Source organism: Ovis canadensis, chromosome 3, assembly GCF_042477335.2.
Source record: "Ovis canadensis isolate MfBH-ARS-UI-01 breed Bighorn chromosome 3, ARS-UI_OviCan_v2, whole genome shotgun sequence".
Classification (NCBI taxonomy): Eukaryota; Metazoa; Chordata; class Mammalia; order Artiodactyla; family Bovidae; genus Ovis; species Ovis canadensis.
The window spans coordinates 223,430,260-223,449,916 of record NC_091247.1 but is presented as its reverse complement, the minus strand read 5'-3'; the positions used below and the strand labels follow the sequence as shown (position 1 = coordinate 223,449,916).

The following is a 19,657-nucleotide window of genomic DNA, read 5'->3' as shown; positions in this document are numbered from 1 at the left end:
TGACTGTCAGAAATACGTACTTTGCAGCTTGAAATGCTGACCCTGAAAGGGGCTCAGGAGAGGCAACTCCACCAGTCTGTGGGCACCTGCCCCGCCAGCAGAGATGCATTTCTGAGTTAGCTGTTCAGAAAAGTGGTCCAGACCTGACTCGGCATCCTGCTTAGTCACGGAGCCCCTGGTGGTGGGGAGTGAGCAGGTAGATTTCCTTTCTCGTCCGCAGCGTCACCCCTCCCCTGCCTTCTGAACGAGAGAGACCAGGCTTTTCACATTTTACTGGCACCAGCCTCCTCGAAGAGCTTTTACTAAAGATTAAAACTCTTGAAGCTCAGAAATCTGCGTTAGAGTCTTACCCTCCAAGACTTCTGGAACCCCACTTGGGGAAACACTGGACAAGGGTCGTGGGCCTTGCTCCCCTGACGGCACAGAATGCTGCTGTTCACCTCTCCGCAGGGGGCCTGGAGTGGAGGGTAGCCCTGCCACCTGAGTCAGGAGAGAGTGATGGTTGTTGCAGGGTGACTGAGCGCAGGCAGCTGGTGCCCCTTGTCTCCAGCGCTGGGAAAAGCCCGCCTCGCTGCCGCCTGAGCGGCCTGGCACCGCGGCCGGGGTGAGTTGGGCAGAGTTCCTGCACTGCCCAGACCCGTGCGATAGGCTTCCGTGCCGGGGCCGTGGGACGTGGAGGGAGTCTGCTTGTATAGCGACTCCCTCTGCCCTGTTGAGCCCTCAGAGAGGGCTCATGGGGAAGGGGCTGGGAAACGGTGTGCCCCTTGACATTTCCGAGGTCGTGTCTGAAGTCCTCCTTTCTGCCCCGTTGCCAGTATTCGAGCGAATGACGAGGCGGCATTTGTCTCCAGAGGAAGAGCCAGGACAGGAAAGCAAAATGTGGCAGAGCAGATTAAAATCTCTGTTGGTTACTTTTTGGTGACTTAAAAAAAAACAAACTCAATCGGAGAAGTATCTTTCCTCTGACCCACTCCCACCCTCCTCCTACCTGGCTTATGTGGAAATTGACACACATGAAAAGACCCGGATTTGGACATCAGGAGAACTTGAGCCTGGTCTTCGTTCTGCAGCCGATTAGGACGTGACCCCATGCAAGTCAGTTCTCCTTCATAAAATGTGGAAACAGCAGGTGCTCAGGAGCTCACATCAGGTCATTTCCAGCTTGAAAACCTCAGGGCAAACACACAGAAACTGTTTGCAGCAGATCTTTGTATTTACCTTGCCCCCAGGAGCCACTTTTCCATGGCAAGGTTGACGGGCACAGTCCTGCTCTATTTCTTCGCTCCATCTCATTTTCTCTAGTACCCCTGGAGAAGAGCGCGAAGTCCTGAGCCCTCCGAGGCCGTGTGCAGCTCCCCGCTTCCTGCATCTCCTCCCACTCTCCCCAGGTCACTCTGCTCTGCCAGCCTGGCCACTTGGCGGGTTCTGCCCCGGGCCACTCTGCTTGCTGCTCCCCCGCCTGCAGGGCCCTTTCCCCTCCTCTGGGTCTCAGCCCTGGCATCACAGCAGCATCACACCAGGAAGTCTTTCCCTGACCACAGTGTATAAAATCCTGCCCCATCACTCTCTGTCACCCATACCCAGCTCTGTATTCCCTAGAGCCTGTATTGCTTCCTCCTGTGGTAGGTGCTTATATGTCTGACACATCATTCTTCACTGGAGTGTAAGCTCCATGAGAACATGGACATCCCAGCGCCAGCTGACACACGGGCTCTCAGTTAATACGCATTGGGAGCGTTAGCACGTCGAGACATCTCTGTCGTGACGTCCAGACAACACCTCTGGCCTCCATGTCCTCCTCTCCTCCTCCTCCATATTTTGAAGTGGGTTTCTGCCCCTACACCTCACTGGTGTCGCTCTGAGGCTGCTGGCCACGTCCTTTGGCTGGGCTCCCTTTATCACCTCTGCTTAAATTCCAGGATTCTCTTAGGATTCGTCCTGGGAAGTATTTTCTCCTGTCTCTCCGTGACATATATCACATCATCCCTAGATGATGCCGTATGCACACACACACCACTTGCACATCTCTTGAGAGGATGTCTCACAACAGCTCACATCCAGCATGTCCCCCAGTAAGCACAGTCTCTTCTGTGATGCCCCAGGCTCATTCCTCCTGCGTATCCTTTCTCTGGGGGTATTGATGGCATGACCATGTGCTTGGTCACCCCATATTTTTCTTCTGATAAATGGCCTCTTGATCTCTACTGGAGTGATCGTGTAAAAATGCAGTTCTCACTGTTTTGCGATTCTCAGCGTAATAACTGATTCCAGGTAGGTATTGTCAATAGATGCTAAAACCGTGAAGTGCTTAGGAAACAGGATTTTCACAAGGCCTCCAAGTGTTACCCCACAGATTATGTATTAATTACAGAGGGGGAATGCTTCTTTCAGAATGAAGAGAGCTGGGGTCACCTTTCACACTCAGCACTGCCGTCAGTTGGGCAGCACGGCACTGCAGGTGCCGCTGATGCTGAAAAGTACATGCAGCTCTGTGCTCTTCTGCCCAAAAACATTTAACCTAAATCTAATCATGGGGAAGCAGCCAAATTCAGATTATATGACATTCTTTCCACAGGACAAGCTGGTTTAGACACACTTAAGTCAGCATCAGGAAAAGTGAAAAAGGCAAGAGTACCGTTTCAGGTTGAGACTGGGTAGTAAACAGTTAAACGGAATGCGTGGTTCTTGATTACATCTTGGATTAAGGGGGGAAATCCAAACAGCCGTAGAAGACATTTGAGGGGCAGTTGAAATTCAAACACAGACTGTACTTTAGACTATATGATTGAATAATGTTCATTTTCTGAGGTGTGCTAAAAATATTTTAGTTACAAAAGAGAATGCCTTTATTCTTAAGAAATGCATATGTAGAATTTAGGGATAAAATATTATGATTGGTGGTCATCACTCTGTATCTACAGGTGGTGGATTCAACCAACCACAGATTGAAAATATTTGGGGGAAAAAATCCCAGAAAGTTCCAAAAAACTTGAATTGGCCACACACTGGAAACTATTTGCATAGCAGTCGCTTTGTATTAGGGGTCATAAGTGGAAACGATTTAACGTACATGGGGGAATGTGCATTGGTTCCGTGCATTTTGTGTAAGGAGCTTGCGCGCCCGTGGGCTCTGGTGTCCATGGCGGACCCCGGAGCCAGTCACCTGCAGATGCCAAGGGAAGACTGATCTGCAGCTCACTGTCAAGTGATTTCATCAACAGACCAACGAAACCGTGTGTGTGTGCGCGTGTGTGCACAGGAGAGAGAACGCAAATGTGGCTGAAAGGTGCCCGGTGAGTCTGGGCCAGAGTTGTGAGGTTGGTTATCACTTGCCCTTTCAGTGATCTGTAAGTTTGGCAAGTTGAGAATGAAAAGTGGCTCGTGCAGGAAAGAGTGCAGACACGCGCAGGGAAGTGAATACACAACCAGTTACTAGGTGTGTTTCTCCTCACTTAATTTTTTTTCCACTTAATTTTTGACATAAAACATCAAGTTAGAAATAACTCCACACCCCTCCGTGTACTTGGTCATGCCCCTCGCCTGGTTGGTGGGATGGTTGGTGGGGTGGCCTCCATGGCCTCTGATGAGGGAGAGAACTGCTGTCATTCAGATTGTCTCCTCTGTTTTCACGGTTCTGCCTGTGTTTTTAGCTTTCAGAAGTTTAGTTATGATGTATCCTGGCATGTATTTCTTTTGACTTTAACTCGTTTGGGATTTACTCCAGCTTCTTGAATCTGTAGGCTTATGTCTCTTGCCAAATTTGGGAAGTTTTCAGCCATTTATCTAAGTACCTTTCCTATCCATCTTTTTCCTCCCCTTCCAAAGCATGGATGACACAGTGTTAGACATTTCTGTGGGTTGGAGGTGAGCTTGTGATGGTGGACGTCCTGACTCCTCTCCAGTCCTCCCCTGACAGCCCCCTCAGTGGGGAGGGGGTCTCCTTACTGCTTGTGGGGATATGGCTCCCCACGTGGTCTGCACTTACTCCTTGGGTTGGGGGCAGCTTCCTCCTCGGCCTCCTTCGACGCCCCCTGGCAGGAGGACTGGGGCGCTTCATCCCAGCCTTGGAGGGGTGGAGGTCTAGACTCCCGCTTGGCCTTTCCTGGCAGGGGTGGGGCTTTCACAGTGGTGTCTGGCTGGAGTAGCATGATTATTGTCTAAGCTCGCTCTTGTTGGGATGCCCTTTTCCTGGTCCCGTGGCTAGCGAGGGTAGGTTTTGTTGGGGCTTTTTTGCCCGCTTCCATCAGCATCTCCAGGTTGCTGGCCTCGTCAGCTCCAAATCTGGGATGTATGAGGCAAAAAGGAAACTCGAGGGACCCGCCACTGTGTCCTGCTTCGGGTTCCAAAGTCCCTGGCCTGTCTGTCACCTTCTCTCCACCTTTCAGACCCTATCATAGAAGGTCTGGAGTGTTCATTTGTACTCGGTGGGAGGAGTATGGCAAAGTATGTCTTCTCGGCTCCCCTGATGCAGGCCCTGCGACGGCTCATTAGAGCTCTTCAGGGGCTGGGCCCACCCCCACCCCCACCCCCACCCCCACCCCCCAAGCCCCACCCCCAAGCCTTGTGATCGCCGCGTGAACGCCCCGACCCTCTGCGTCAGACCACCCACCGGTAGTCCCGTGAAGCTGCTGTGCTCTCGGGTGACCGACCCACTCCCTTCCTTGTCTGCCTGTGGTATTTCTGTTCCCTTCATTTGGGTTTTCTCTGTAAATCTACCCGGACAGTTCAAACACTTCTTTCCTCAGGCAGAATTTTGCCTCTTCTGCCTTATGTAGTCGTTTCAGTTACCTCTGCACCTGTACTTCTCTCTTATGCTGTCATTATTTGTCTTTTTGTGACCAGATCATGAGCTGCCGTAGAGGGCTGGGACTCCATCCTGTCCAGCCTTGTCCTCAGTAACTAGCGCAGTAGCTGCTTAAGAATGCTTTATTAGATGGATGGATGGATCTGGCTCTCGTTTCCCACCTGAGTTGTTAAATACATTTGTTCCCCATTCCCTCACCGCCCCCCACCACACACACCAGCCCCCACTGATGCCCTGTGCGCAGGCCTGGTGCTTCTGCCGTGGACAGAGAGCCCCCAGGCTTGCCTGGCCCTTTGCAGTCTGTTGACCTCTCTGAGGTGTCCTAGGTTCGCAGCCTTTGAGTTCCTCTGCGTACAGAATGGGTGGTGAGCTTTAGTTCTAGCATGATGTCTTCCTGAGAACGGGAGTGATCATTTTTGTGTTCATTATGTCAGCACCTAATAAAGTGACATTCAGACCCAGGCACCTGATATATTCCTTATTGACAGTGATGAGGAAATGAGTCTTGGTCGTTCGCTGCTGCCGTTCTTGCTGAAAAGCATTTCCAGCAGCGCCCGTGGCTTGCAGGAGGCGTTGCACTGTCTGCATCTGGGGCTGGTGGTGGGAGAGAGCTGTGCTTCCCTGCTGGGTAGGTCCTGAAGGCTCCTCGCGCTCACGCTTCCGTCACTCGGCCCGTGCTCCTGAGAACTGCGCCCAGCACAGCACCCAGCTGCCCCTGGGAAGCAGAAATCTCCTTTCCTTTGAGAAAGGAAATTGAAACAGTTTCTTCTCTTTTTATGTCACAAATGACCTCAGTTAAGGCAGCAGATCTGTTCAGGGAGAAGGAAGACGGGCGCTGAAGAGGAGGAACAGGGTATGTGGCTGGTGCTTAGAGCCAGCCCGGGCCGAAACGGGTCAGGAGCACCGCACCGCTTAGGCACTTGCACGCGTCTGATTTCCTTGCTGCTGTTTCCTTTCAGTGCGTGTTTGCACTCCTCCCTGTGTTCACACAAAGCCGTGCAAGCGTCCCAGGAAACCAGTTTCGGGAAGATGGGAATGAAGAATCCTGTTTCAGTGCCCAATGACACCAAACGTGTATCCTTGTAGATAGCCATGTGCAGTTCTTGGGCTTGCGTTGGTTTAGGGGGCCGGGGACATCTCTCTCAGAGACTGCCTTCTCGGAGTTTCTGGGAAAATAAAAGTTTCAAGTGAGCAGTGCCTGGGCTCCTCAGGCAAAGCCATTAAGGCAGTGTGGCGCGGGAAGACACGAGTCTAAGGTGAACACCGCCCTCGGACTCAGACACACACTTAACGGATTAACTTTTGAGTCTTTGGGGATTTTCCACAACTCGTAGAGGCCTGAACTTCATAATGTATTTTCTGTGTTGCTGTGCCTCCTTGTGTCTCGTTCCCGTAGTGGACAAGTGTGTGGCGATCATGGCTTGACACTGCCACCTGCTTCCATATCAGGAAAGCCCAGCACTTAGTGTTATCACCCCTGCCCCTCACTAGGCGACCCTCCATAGCCACGGCTTTTAGCAAAGCTGGCCAGATATGTTCAGGGGTGGCCTCTCCACCACGTGCCCCAGTCTTCCGAGAGCACTGGCTACCCAGCTCCAGGCATCCCCAAACAGGCCTCAGAAGCACCTTCTGGGAGTCCCGATGAGAGGGGCCATCGCCCCATCCTCGTTTGCCTTCCTGGAAGTGGCTCTCGAATTCACTGAACTTGCTCTCAGAGAGCAGAATTAGACATGGGGAGCGCAGAGTGGGCTCTTCAGGGGCTGACAGAGTCCTACTCACCTGTCACCTGGGTTGGGGTCCACTACCCGGTGAAAGGCCTCACAGGTCTCTGCAGTGTTAGTTTCCTCATGGGTAGGTTGGAAGAGTGGTACCTGCCTCGTGGTTGTTAAAAGATTCAGTGAGATTCTAATGCTATAAAATGAAGCTGTCTTTGGGGATCAGTGATCATTGTGTGAATTTTTTGCGGGGGTCTTCATTTCTGGTTCTTTGGCTCAAGCTCTGAGGACCTGAGAAGCTCCTCTGGTCTCCTCATCGCCCTCCTGGCTCACCTCCTGGCGTCAGTGCTGGAGGCTGCGCCTTCAGCCTCATGTGAGCTCATGTTTCTGGCCGTGGCTCTGTGACCTGCAGTCACTGCGGCCCTCCTCTGAGCCTCCCTCCCAGCGGTTTGTGCTCAGCATGGTGGTCAAGCCGGCCTTGCCACACCGCCTGCCCTCTGCCCTGCTTCTCAGCCTCCCTGCCTCCACATCCAGTGGGGCCATCCTTCTCCACATTCTGAAGAAATTAAGAAACCAGCCCAGAGGAGAGAAAGAACGCTGGCCTGAGGGTGAGAGGGGATGAGGTTAAGGACCTTACTCTGCCACTCGCTGCCTTTCCTCCCGTTTCTGAGCCTGCCCACGGCTGTCAAACAGCACTGCACGCCACATGGAGTCACTGGGAACATTCGACTGGACAGCACTTCAGAGTGTCCAGAATGGCACGCCACAGCACCTCGCTGGCATGAAAATGGAGCCGGACAGGAAGTCAGCTGCCCCTGGCGCATGTCCCCACTCCCGACCGCACATGTGGTGGGCCTGAGGGCAACACAGGCCTTTGCGGTCGGGAAAGTCTGCGCAGTGTGAGCTGGCGCTCCAGAGGCTGGGTGTGTGCCTGCCCGGGGCAGCAGAGTAGGCTCTGGCGTGGCCGGCACCAAGACTGGTGCAGAAACTCGCTAGCCCCTGTGGGGATCTAACCCAGGGCCCAGCCGGATCACCGCGCAGGTGGTGAGGGCGCCCCCAGCCCCAGAGCGCTGTCGCTCGACATGGGGATTCGGAAGTGGGCGGAGTCCATTCTGCAGAAGACGAGAGCCAGAGCGCAGGCGATCCCCCCCGTCATGCCAGCAGCGACAGGAACACGGACGTCCTCATTTTCTGTTGGGGATCCCTGCGAGGTTTCGAACCCAGATGAGAGCTTAATCCTGGCTGCTCAAGGGAAAGTTCAGAGCTCATAGAGTCCTCCAGGGCGCAACTGTGTGTCCATTCCACGTGGAATAGCCAGCAGACCACCGAATGAGCCATGTGCTGGGTGCCCTCGGCGGCGCTGGGGTTACCGTCAGAGAGGAAAGGAGGACACGGGCCCCTGCCGTGCCCGAGGGAGCTGGCTGGCGGTAAATTAGAAAGATACTGCTGAGACTCTCCGGGAGTGTCAGACGGCAATGAGCTGTGGAGAAGAAGGCAGAAGGGCAGCCGGGGGCGGGGCGGCGGACACTGAGTTTCCCTCTGCTTTTTGGTCCTTACCGTCCTCTGCAAGAGCACAGCTGTCTGTCACCCCACGCCCAGCAGGGCTCTCGGAGGCTGATGCTGGACTTGCGCCAGCTGTACTCAGCGGAAGCAGATGCAGGCTGGCCTGGTGGCCCGCAGAGATGCCCAGAGCTTCAGACCGGAGCTGGGCGGCCTCTGGGAGCTTGGCGAGGGAGCCTGTGTGCTGCTTTTCCTTAGTTTGTTATAAATCTAGAGCTCCCCCTGCTGTTTAGGAGGTGGGGTACTCTCAGCTGACCTTTCAAAAATGATGGTTTCTTTTATATCCTAAGATTTAAAAACTTAAAAAAACGACTGCGGGGACGTTTGGCACTTCCTTCTGGTTCAGCTGCAGTTGCGGCCCGGCGGGGGGAAGGGCGGGGTGTGGGGTGGGGCGGGGCAGGGGCCCCAGCAGGATGGGGTCAAGTCTGTGCCCTGGCCACTTGTAGCGCCTCCTCACCCTGCTCCCGCACCACAGCCGGCAGCCCCTCCACACCGTCTCACAGCTGCTCTGAAACCTGGGGCAGCAGAACTGAAACTGACCCCCGTCTGGTGAATTTCTTGAAGTGAGCCAGGCCAGCCATTCCCTGTTCAAGCTCAGGGTATCCCCACTCATCATTTGCTGAACTGGCTTCACAGCGCTGCATTTGTAGAGGGTCTGACTCCGGTCTCCCTACCCCCAGCATGCTTTGCCGAGTGGCGAGCTGTGGCCCGTGGGGCGGTTGCCCCAGAATAGAGCCGGGTCCCTGACGGGGCTCCAGGGGGGCCCTCCTGGTCAGCGGCTGGTTGTGAGCACAGCAGTCAGCCACACAAACCTGGTGAAGGTCTTAGTCCTTAAAGATGATTTCATGCAAGTTAATGCATGATTTTCAATGCAAGTTAATTTTAGCAGCACTGTTACCACCAGCTGAACCGAGGAAGGACACGGCACCGAGTAGATGTACGTCCTTTTGGTTGGGCTGCCTCAGTCACAACGTTTGGTCGTGTGGCGATCCCTGATGAGGCTGAAGGAGGACAGTGGGGGCGCCTGGCTTGCAGGCATACTCTGTGTCCCCGTCTTCCAGGGCTGGCAGCTCCGTAAGGGTTGTGTTAGGGCTACGTTCCGTGGGTGCACCTTAGCAGTGGCCATTCCCCATGAGAATGGAATCACCAGGATTGTAGTGATGGGGCAGCTGAGCCGTAAAGATGTGTGCTTACTCAGGTGCCACTTTCTCCTTCCCGTCAGCCGACGTGAACAGTGCTGCTGAAGTGAACCTGAATCAAGACGCCTCTCCACTGTGAGCTATAGCAGCAGGCCTGATGCTTCACTCTGATGTAATTATTGTACGGTTCTTCTCCCAACAGCTTTGAAAAGTCCAGCTGCGTTTCATGAGCAGAGAAGGAGCTTGGAGCGGGCCAGGGTAAGGCATCTTTCTTCCAGGGACCCTCACCACGAGCCCCATCAGAGCCCATTGTGGTGCCGCCATCTTCCCTCCAGTCTGGCGTGGTCCCCAGGGTCCGCCCCGGCCTCACAGTTCCAAACAGAAAGCTCTGCCTTTCCGCTTCATCCCACCCCAGTGTCTGCCAGCCTGAAGGTTTAGACCATGATCAGAAGGAGTGTCCTCCTCTGGTACATCCAAGGGTGTGTCATGGGTGCCAGCCTCCTGGGTTTGGAAACCGCTGATATTTTCCACGCTTGGATTCCACTTGGCCTTTGGTGGCTGTTAGGACGTAAACACCGGCCACGGGAAGGCTTGCTGAGTGGCGGTCCCTCCGTGTCTGGCTGCACTGCTCTCGTGACTCCAGGTGGGCCTGGAGACCTCCCTGTTCCCTGAGCAGCCAGGGTCCACTGCAGGCCGTGGAAGCAGAAGCTGGGCCCCTGGGCACCGGCTCACGCTGCCGCACCTGGCTTGCTGCTCTGTCCCGCTTGGTTTCAGTTCCCTCAGGGGCCTCGGGGGTGGTCTGCTGCCTGGCGTGGGTGGAGAGGGGGAAGTGGCCAGAGCGTGCTTCCCCCTCTCGGCCCGGCACTTTTTCTTTTATGTAAAAGTCAAGGGAGGGGAACCTCCGCAGATGGAGGCTCGCGGGCTTCCCCGGGGCCACAGCTCTGTCAGACTCTGAATCGCTTACCTCCAGGGCTCATCCTACGGTCTTCTGTTTTTATCTTATTTTTAACCAACTGCTAAGGAAGATGATGATGAATTCTTAGAGTGAGCGGGAAGAATGAGGTCCCGGGTGCTGGGAATGAAAGGAGTGGCTGGCTGCACTGTTGTACCTGCCGGAGGATGAGGGAGTACGAGGAATGGCCTTGCCTGCGCCTCCTACCCAGTCTTAAGACTTGGTGCCCCTTCCTGGCCTGCTTCTCCAAGGCAAGGAGTGGAGGTGACCTGATGAGAAAAGGTGCAATTCTGTCCTTTTCGTGTTTAGGGTCACTGCAGCTCTTATGAGGGGAAGGCGATGGCACCCCACTCCAGCACTCCTGCCTGGAAAATCCCATGGATGGAGGAGCCTGGTAGGCTGCAGTCCATGGGGTTGCTAAGCGTCGGACACGACTGAGCGACTTCACTTTCACTTTTCACTTTCATGCATTGGAGAAGTAAATGGCAACCCACTCCAGTGTTCTTGCCTGGAGAATCCCAGGGACAGGGGAGCCTGGTGGGCTGCCGTCTATGGGGTCGCACACGACTGAAGCGACTTAGCAGCAGCAGCAGCTCTTGTGAATTAGGTGTCTGTCTTCACCTTAATAGTTGCAGCTAAGAGAGGTTAGCTAACTTGTCCAGCTAGTCAGTGGCGAGCCAGGGTCTAACCTTGGTCTGTGGACTCCAGGTGTTTCTTCCTCCTCCCCCTGCTGTCTGTAAAGACCGGCTCTGGCCAGAACCTGCTCTGCTTTCTTCTCCAGCAGCCAGGGCAGCACTTCTGCCCACCACAGATGGGTGACAGGCCCTGAGCCCACGGCCGCCATAAGCCATCTCCTGGGAGCTCGGCACCACAGGGCTAGGGCCGTGGCCAGGCCAGGGAGCAAGTCTGGACCTTGCTGCAGGTGTGACGTCTGCTCTGGCACTTCATTCTCCACCCTATTCTACTCTACCCGCCTCTGCCCTGTCCTCTCCTAACGTGCTGGGTAGGAGAGGTGATGGTCTTGGCCGATGGCTTGAAACATTCTGGTGCAAAGCTTAAGAACACAGGCTCTAGAGTGAGACAGATCCAGGGCACATACACGCCATACCAGGAGCGCTGGGCAGTGGGCAGAACACAGGCTCTAGAGTGAGACAGATCCAGGCACATACACGCCATACCAGGAGCGCTGGGCAGTGGGCTGGCTCTAGGACTGTTGGGGCAATGGTTTAATTTGCCTGGAGTCTCATAAGTGCAGAAATGAGGACATTAGACTTTAAGGAACTAGAACTATGACACCACATATCAAAATTAGTTCAGAGTGAACAGAAAATGCTTGTGGTGTCAGGCAGTGCCAGAGATTTTGAAATAAGATGCAAAGTTATATTCAGTATGATTAGAGCTCTGCAAAATTAAACCTATCTTCTGCATGGAAGAATGACTAGAAACAAATATCCCTAAGTACTAACAGTGGATAATTACATGTTTTTTTTATTGTTGTCTAATTTTTTAAATTTTCTTTAATGAACTCATATTACTTTTATGATAATAAAAGTCATAGATTAGAACATATATTAGTAGTTCAGCCTCAGAGAGACAGATGGTCCTCACAGGTGGACGAAGCCCTCAACAGGTGCCTTGAAAGTGGATGCACCCTCCCCAGGCCTCGGGACCCAGCAGTGTCCAGGCTGAGCTCCTGGGGCGGCCGAGGTCACCCACTGAAGCCACGGCTGCCTTTTGGTCTTGTCCAGGCCTTAAGCTTGTGACCTGCATCTGAGAGCTGCTTGGTGTGTTTTTTCCGCAGACAGAGGACTACCTGAAACGGAAGATCCGTTCCCGGCCGGAGAGATCAGAGCTGGTCAGGATGCACATTTTGGAAGGTGTGTTAGACCGGAAATGCTTCTTCATGCAAACCCTCTTGCTCTCTGTTTGCACCCTGCACCACCCGCGTTTCTTGTTCACTCTCCCTCGTTGCCCCCATTCCTCACAAAAACGGGGTATGCAGTCCTCTCCCCCAGCAGTGTCTCCAGCATGGATTTACTTCCATCCATTCGTGCATTTATCCGGTATTTACTCCAGCACCAGTGAAGTACAAGCGAGGTCATCCCAGACAAACTGCCTGCCCCCGCCCACACACTTCTTTCCTCATTCTAGGGAAGGAAAGCTTTGGGCTTGAGTCGATCCATTTTTTGTTCGGTTTGGAATCCACTTTGGAGTTGGAAGAAGACTTTCCTAGTCTGAACCCTGCACGTGGCAGGAAGCCACCGAGGCCCAGAGCGGGGAGGCACATTGTCCCCCGCAGCGAGTCCTGTCGTCTGGGCCTGCTGTGCCTAGTGGCCGCGGTTGGGTGTGACCACACACTGTCCTCAGTGGGGCCCCCACCCTCTGTCCTCGTGAAACTTCACACCGGGTCCCCCACTCTGCCTGCTTCTGCTGGTCTCTGCTCCTTCCCTGGCACGAAGGGGAGGTGCCCTGGGGTTCCAGGGCAGAGCCCGCTCACCCCTGTATCCTCCTCCACCCTTTCCCACATGCAGAGACCTCGGCTGAGCCCTCCCTCCAAGCCAAGCAGCTGAAGCTGAAGAGAGCCAGGCTGGCAGATGACCTCAATGAGAAGATCGCGCAGAGGCCTGGCCCCATGGAGCTGGTGGAGAAGAATATCCTGCCTGTGGAGTCCAGCCTGAAGGAGGCCATCATTGGTGAGGAGCCAGGCCGCCCTGCATGGACCCGCTAGCCGGCACATGGGGAGGGCCGCCGGGCTGCCTGCTCCCTGACTTCCTGCTCAGCCTGGGGCAGGGGAGCCGAGGCGTGGAGAACCAGAGCCTGACGGGTCGTGCGAGCCTGGGTCAGCGCCCATGGCCCCATGGATCAGCGCCGTGCCAGAGCGGCCAAGCCAGTAACCGAGGCCTCTGTCCACTCCCCATCTCTGAACCCAGGGCCCGTCCCTCTTTCCCAGAGAAGGTGGGCAGGTATCAGGGTTGGTGTGCGCGAGCACACGGAGACGCCAAGAACTAGAAACCATGCCTGCTGCTCCTTTTCGTTCGTGACGCCCCCTCTCGGAGCCTGACCCTTTGCCAGATAGTTCGCTTACAAAGGCCGACAGACCTGAGCAAGGCGCTAGGTGCTCGGACCCTGGCCCCACGAGGCGGACCACGCCCCTGGGCCTTACGGAGCTCAAGCCTGAGTGCAGACCCAAGCAGGGAAGTAGGCCCCAGTGGACCAAGGGCCGCCCGGCCCAGCCCTGACGGTGCAGGCTGGCGTGAGGGCAGGGGAGGCCAAGGGGGGGGTGCAGCCTGAGCAGGAGTTGAAGCGTCTGCGGGGGAGGAGGAGCACCTGCACGTCGACCTGGAAGGGGGGTGTCAGAAAGGGGCAGGGGTACCACAGGGCCCTGTGCACGGTCAGGCTTGCACCCCTGACCCCCTCACCATGGCGAGGTTGGGACAGACGTGCTCCTGTAGCTGCTGTGGGCCTGAGATCTGCCCTGGGAGGCAGCCACAGTGCTCCCACTCTAAGTGTGAGCTGGGTCTCTGGGCAGAGTGGGCATGGGAGGGCACAGGTTGGCTCAAGGCAGGCCGGGTGGGGCCCGGGGCCTGACTCAGCAGAGGCAGGCCCTGGGCCTCACCTGCACCAGTGCAGAGGTGGGTTGAGCTGGGGGTCTCAATACCCGCTTCCCTGAATCCCCTACTTCGCCCACATGTTCATCTTGCCTTGAGTCAGTGTTCAGTCGCTCAGTCGTGTCCGACTCTTTGCGACCCCATGGACAGCAGCATGCCAGACCTCCCTGTCCATCACCAACTCCCGGAGTCCACCCAAACCCATGTCCATTGAGTCAGTGATGCCATCCAGCCATCTCATGTCCGTGTGCTCCCACCCACATCTCCAGCACGTTCTACAACAGCCCCTAGTTACAGCCAGTGGTTGGGCCAGGGTCATTCTGGACTCTCCCGCCATCCCAGATCTGATAAATGTTTGCCAAGAGTCGGCCGGGCGCCCGGCCTGCGTGAGCCTGGCCACACAGACACAGAGCAAAGCATTGGCAGTGCCCCACAGCCTGGACCGTGAACTCCCACAGGGCAGGACCCTGCAGTGACCCCTGGACTGAATTGGGGTGGACCCGAGGCTCCTCCGTCTGCTCCCTGGTCCTGCTGGTCCCCTCTCTGGGAGTGAGAGGCTGGGGGAGGAACCTGGGCCTTGAGCGGCTGGCAGGAGGCACACAGTGGTCAGAGGCTGTGCCCCCTCGGGGGGCCAGGAGGGTCAGCCTGGTGGGTTGCGGGGGGAGTGTAAGCTCAGGGGCATCCTGCCCAGGTTCCTGTGGCCTCGGGTCACGGCCCTGGAGGGGGAGCGCTCCAGATCGCTCCTCTTCCTCGTCTGGGGTGTGGCCCCCACTCAGCCCTGCGCCTGGTGCCTCTGTGTGGACGGCGGCTCGTGCCGCGCTTCTCTTCTAACCGTGATGGCCGCGGGGTTGTGACAGGACTCGTGAAACGCCCTGCTTGCCCTGTCCCCTTCTTCCCCTCCCTCTGTGTCTGGAATTTCCACACTGGGCCCCCCAACCCAGGCACACAGGCCTCCAGGCCCTGCGCCCTCACAGCGGGGAGGGCGGGCGGTGGCCTCGCTGCCCCCGGGCCCTGGGGCTTTGAGAGCCACTGGCCCTGCCTCACCTGGGCGAGCCGGCGGCCCTCCTCCCCGCCTCTGCCCTGCCCTGCCCTCTACCTGCACAACCACCGGAGGCTAAAGAGTGGTCTGTTCATGGTCTTCGGAGAGTCAGGCAGCCCAGGGGAGGAGCTGCACCCCTATAGCTGTTCCCAGACTCCTTCAGCCCGCCTCGCAGGGTGCCCAGGGTGGAAATACAGTGCCTGCAACAGCCAGGAAGCAGGAGGTGGAGGCGGCGACAGGCTTGGGAGGGCGGGCAGACGTTCCCCGTGAAGACTGAACACGGCTGCGTCTTGTCTTAGAGGGCAGAGGGTGGGCAGAGACGGGAGGGCTACGAGGAGCGGCCTCCAGGCTGGCGGGGCGAGGGGGCCCAGCGGGCCAGCGGTCAGGCCTGTGCTGCCGAGGCAGCGCCGTGAGGGCTGGTAGGACTGACTCTCCTGGCCTTCACTTCGGGGCTGTGAGGACGAGCTTTCCTCCAGCTCGTTTGGGTGCAAGAGGCAGGGCAGCTGCCAGTTGCTTGCTCCTGCTGCCTGCGGGGCGAGAGGACAGCCTCTGGCTGGGGAGCAGGGCCCTCAGCCGAAGGAGTCTCACCCGGGCCTTGGCTTCCAGTGGGCCAGGTGAACTACCCGAAAGTAGCAGACAGCTCGTCCTTCGACGAGGACAGCAGCGACGCCTTATCGCCTGAGCAGCCTGCCAGCCACGAGTCCCAGGGCTCGGTGCCGTCGCCCCTGGAAGCCCGAGTCAGCGAGCCGCCGCCCAGTGCCACCTCTGTGTCCCCCGCTCAGGTGAGCTTCCCCCTCCGCTCCCCAGGGGCCCAGACCTGCTGGAGCTGCCCTGGCGAGGTCCCTCCCTGGGCCCAGGTGGGGCGGGAAGCCGGGAGGAGCTGCCCCGCTAGCTCGGGTAGGGGGGTTGTCGGCAGCAGGCCCCTCGGAGTTACATTCGGAGGCCTCCCCGCCGCCCCGTGTCCCCTCGTGCAGAACAGCTGCCTTTCCTGAGTGTGTGCGGGTCCGTGGCGCTTCCTCCACCCTCTGCTCCCCCTTTTCTAGTCCCCTCTCCCACCACCACCCTGGAGGCTGCTCTTCTCAGCCTGCCTTCCTCTGCCCTCAGTAGTGACCATCAGAGAGGGTGACGGCCACCCACCTCCGGGCAGGCCAGGCAGGGTTGCAGCACCAGCTGGAGCCTGGAGGTGGTGCAGCTTCTGGGGTGTCCTTACATCCCCACCTCTCTCCCAGGTTGTGTCTCAGCTCCCCGTGGGCCCAGAGTCCGGAGAAACGCTCTTCCTGGCAGAGCAGCCTCCTCTGCCTCCCAGCCTCACCAACGGAACCGCGGTCCCCACCGCCAAGCCCCTCCCCACCCTCATCAAGGTACAGACAGACCCCCAGCCCACTGCCCCCCGCCCCCAATGCCTCGCTGATTCCAGTGTGGGGACAGTGTCTGCAGTGGGGGTGCTCACCCTCTCCTCCTGGTCATGGACCAGCAGAGGCCACCACGGGGCTACAGGCAGCCTGCCCACTCCCTCCGCGGACGCTGGCCGCAGTCATGGCCCCGGTGTGCTGAGCGCAGGGCAGGCTGTCACTCCTACCCGCCCCATTCATGGCCTCATGAGACCTTAAGGGGATCGAGTAGTGAGGTGGTGGGCCCACGGTCACTGGCCAGCTGTGCTGGGAGTTCGTCTTCATTCTCTTTCTCCAAGTCCTGACATGAAATACCTGAAGGGGCCCCAGTTAGCCTCAGCCCACGAGACATCCACGGGCACCTTTGCACGGGGACTCGGTGCTGGACCGTGAGGTTGAGTTCAGCAGCACCATGAGCCAGCGTCTGGGCCTCCCTGCCCAGCCGAGCCTCCTGCCTCGGCCTCTGGGGCCTTGGCCCTGCCTGCCCCCTTCAGCCTGTGCTTCGCGCCTGCCGGGCAGGGGCCCTTCCTTCCAGCCCCACTTGCTTCTGCGCTTGGCTGATTTCTGCAGTCCCTCCGCGTAGGCCCTGGCCCGGAGCCTCCGGCCGCCCACGTTCCTCCCGCTGCTCACAGCCTTGGCCGAGCCCTCTCTGTGTCTCCAGGTGCTCCTGGTCCCTTTGGGCTGGCGCCCCGCCCCGGGCCTGCTCCTCCCGGCCCCGGGGGCCCCGGCCGCTACCTGGGCAGCTGGCCGCGCCTTCCTTGTCTCTGTGGTCTGTCCCCGACTGGCCTGGACGCCTGAGGTTTTCCCCAGATTTCCTCCCCCAGCTGCTCGCCACAGGTCGGGTACCTGCCTCTGCCCACCTCCCCTCTCTGAGAGCCGTGTGTGTCTTTATCTAACTTCCTCTTTTCTGGAAGCGCCTCAGCCTCTGGCTCCGCAGCCCTGCTGTGAAGCCTCCTCCAGAGGAGCCCCAGCTGCCTCTGACGGCTTGGGTCGCTCTCCTCTCTGGTGGCTTCCCCGGGCTCCCTGTCCCCCTCCCTCTCAGTGAGGTGCTCCTGGCCGTTCTCAGCCTTTCTCGCACCCTCAGCCTTGCTGGGGCCTCTCTTCAGGCCCCTGCCCGTCCTCCCAGTGTGCTCTGGGCCCAGCGGCCCCTCGCTTTCTCCCCCTCTCCACACCCAGGCCCCCCGCCCCTCTTCCCCACTGCCATGGGGAGGGCACCGTCAGAGCACAGAACCCTGAACCGTTAAACTGCTTGGCTGCTGCAGCTCTGCTGCCCCTTCTTCCCCTAGTCAGTCACCTCTTTCCTCATCCTGTCAGTCCTCAGGGCCCCCTAACCAGACCCCCGCTGACTCCGCACGGAGTCTCCACCCTTCCCTCTGCGGGTCTCTGTGCAGATGCTGCGAGGCCCCCTCGGTCCTGCCCGGCCCGTTCCCTGCTCACGCGCCGCACTCAGCTCCACCTGCCCTCACCCCAGAGGACTCTCGAGGCCCAGCGGGAGGCTGCCGTGTGTGCCGGCTGTGGGTGCACACAGGAGCTTTTGGAGTCTTGGGCTTGGATCTCGGCTCCTTCGTGGGCGAGGTCACAGCCACTGTGTGACCTCGAGCCACTGATTGCCCTGAGCCGCTGCTTCATCTTCTGGTAGACAGGCTGGCTCCTGGCAAGGCCGGGTTCTCGCCAGTCTGCACCCCGTGTGGAGTGGATGTGCGAGCTCCCAGGGGCCCTCTTTCTCCCCGCGTCCTGTTCCCTCTGTGCTCGGGGTCATAGGGAGGCTGTCTGTGCATTTAGGCTGGAACCTCTGTGAAGAGCAGGGCGGGTCACAGCACTGCCCCCTCATCAGCCCTCGCTCCATCCTGGGCGCACTCCTGGGCACCAAGGAGGCCTCTTCTTTGGGAGGGGTGCTCTCTGGCAGGGCAGGGGGGATGCACGGCCCTCTCAGAAGCTGCCCAGGCCCCTGACGGTGCCCTCTCATGCCCCCAGCAAAGCCAACCCAAGTCTGCCGGTGAGAAGTCGCAGCGCAGCAAGAAGGCCAAGGAGCTGAAGCCAAAGGTGAAGAAGCTCAAGTACCACCAGTACATCCCCCCGGACCAAAAGCAGGACAAGGGGGCTCCTCCCATGGACTCCTCCTATGCCAAGATCCTGCAGCAGCAGCAGCTCTTCCTGCAGCTGCAGATCCTCAACCAGCAGCAGCAGCAGCAGCAGCAGCAGCACTACAACTACCAGACCATCCTGCCCGCCCCGCCCAAGTAGGTGCCGCCCTGCCACCCACGGGCCTCACTTGCCCACAGGCCCCACCCAAGTAGGTGCCACCCCGCTGCCCACAGGCCCCGCCCAAGTAGGTGCCGCCCCCGCCGCTCACGGGCCCCGCCCAAGTAGGTGCCGCCCCGCCGCCCACGGGCCCCGCTTGCCCACAGGCTCCGCCCAAGTAGGTCCACCCCGCCCACGGCCCCGCTTGCCCACAGGCCCCGCCCAAGTAGGTCCACCCTGCCGCCCACGGGCCCCGCCTGCCCACAGGCCCCACCCAAGTAGGTGCCGCCCCGCTGCCCATGGGCCCCGCCCAAGTAGGTGCCACCCTGCCGCTCACAGGCCCCGCCCATGGGCCCCCCCTGCCCACAGGCTCCACCCAAGTAGGTGCCACTCTGCTGCTCACAGGCCCCACCCAAGTAGGTGATGCCCCGCCCACTCAAGGCCCCACCCAAATAGGTGCCCCTCCGCCCACCCACAGGCCTGCCTGGTGACCGGTGATGTGTGGGTGACCCTGGACTGGCAGGGACCCTTGGGTCCCAGTCCCATCAGAGCAGTCCGGGAGCAGGGCCCTTCCCTGTGCCCCTCTCCAGCCGGCCCAGCAGAAGCCGAGGGCGACGCCTGGCGCGGGCTCATTCCTGTGATTTTTTCCTCTCAGGCCGGCAGGGGAGGCAGGGGGCAGCGCTGGGGGCCCCCCGTCGCGCAGCCTTTCCAGTACCAGCAGCAGCTCCAGCTCAGGCGCCCCTGGGCCCAGTGGGCTGGTCCGACAGAACAGCACCTCGCTGACGGGCAAGCCGGGGGCCCTGCCTGCCAACCTGGATGACATGAAGGTAGGTGGTTGCGCCTGGTGGCCTTGGCTGCTGCCAGCCTAGCCTCTCGCGGGGCCGTCAGGCGCTTGGCGTCAGGCAGGGAGGGCGGCCGGCTGGGGACTACGGCCACAGAAGGCAGAGCGGGGCTCTGGACTCTGGGCTCTGCAGCGGAGGTACCTGGAGCCCGCCTGGAGGCTCACCTGGCGGCTCACCTGGCTCTGCTCATCATCATCGTTGTCATTAAAGACACCAGCTGGTGTTCGTCCCGGGCCGTGGGCTCACCAAGCACTTGCGTGCCTCTGATTTCCCAGTCTCTAGTGCAGTGTGAGGAACGGGGGTGTCACCCTGGCTTCAGGGTGAGCAGCCCGAGGCCTGGGGGAGAGGGTGGACAGGCTTGCTCGA

The 19,657-nt window shown here is 58.6% G+C and overlaps 1 protein-coding gene across 5 annotated transcripts in view; it reads left to right on the top strand.

Moving 5' to 3' along the window:
• The window catches only part of MRTFA (myocardin related transcription factor A), a 202,637-nt gene that overhangs the window by 175,391 nt on the left and 7,589 nt on the right, over positions 1–19,657 (top strand). For all 5 annotated transcript variants that reach the window (XM_069586063.1, XM_069586064.1, XM_069586062.1 and 2 more), the window contains 7 exons: positions 9,421–9,476; positions 11,972–12,047; positions 12,702–12,863; positions 15,424–15,599; positions 16,047–16,178; positions 18,183–18,448; positions 19,105–19,276. In XM_069586063.1, the coding sequence (XP_069442164.1) occupies positions 9,421–9,476; positions 11,972–12,047; positions 12,702–12,863; positions 15,424–15,599; positions 16,047–16,178; positions 18,183–18,448; positions 19,105–19,276 (1,040 nt within the window). The remainder of the gene's footprint in view (positions 1–9,420; positions 9,477–11,971; positions 12,048–12,701; positions 12,864–15,423; positions 15,600–16,046; positions 16,179–18,182; positions 18,449–19,104; positions 19,277–19,657) is intronic.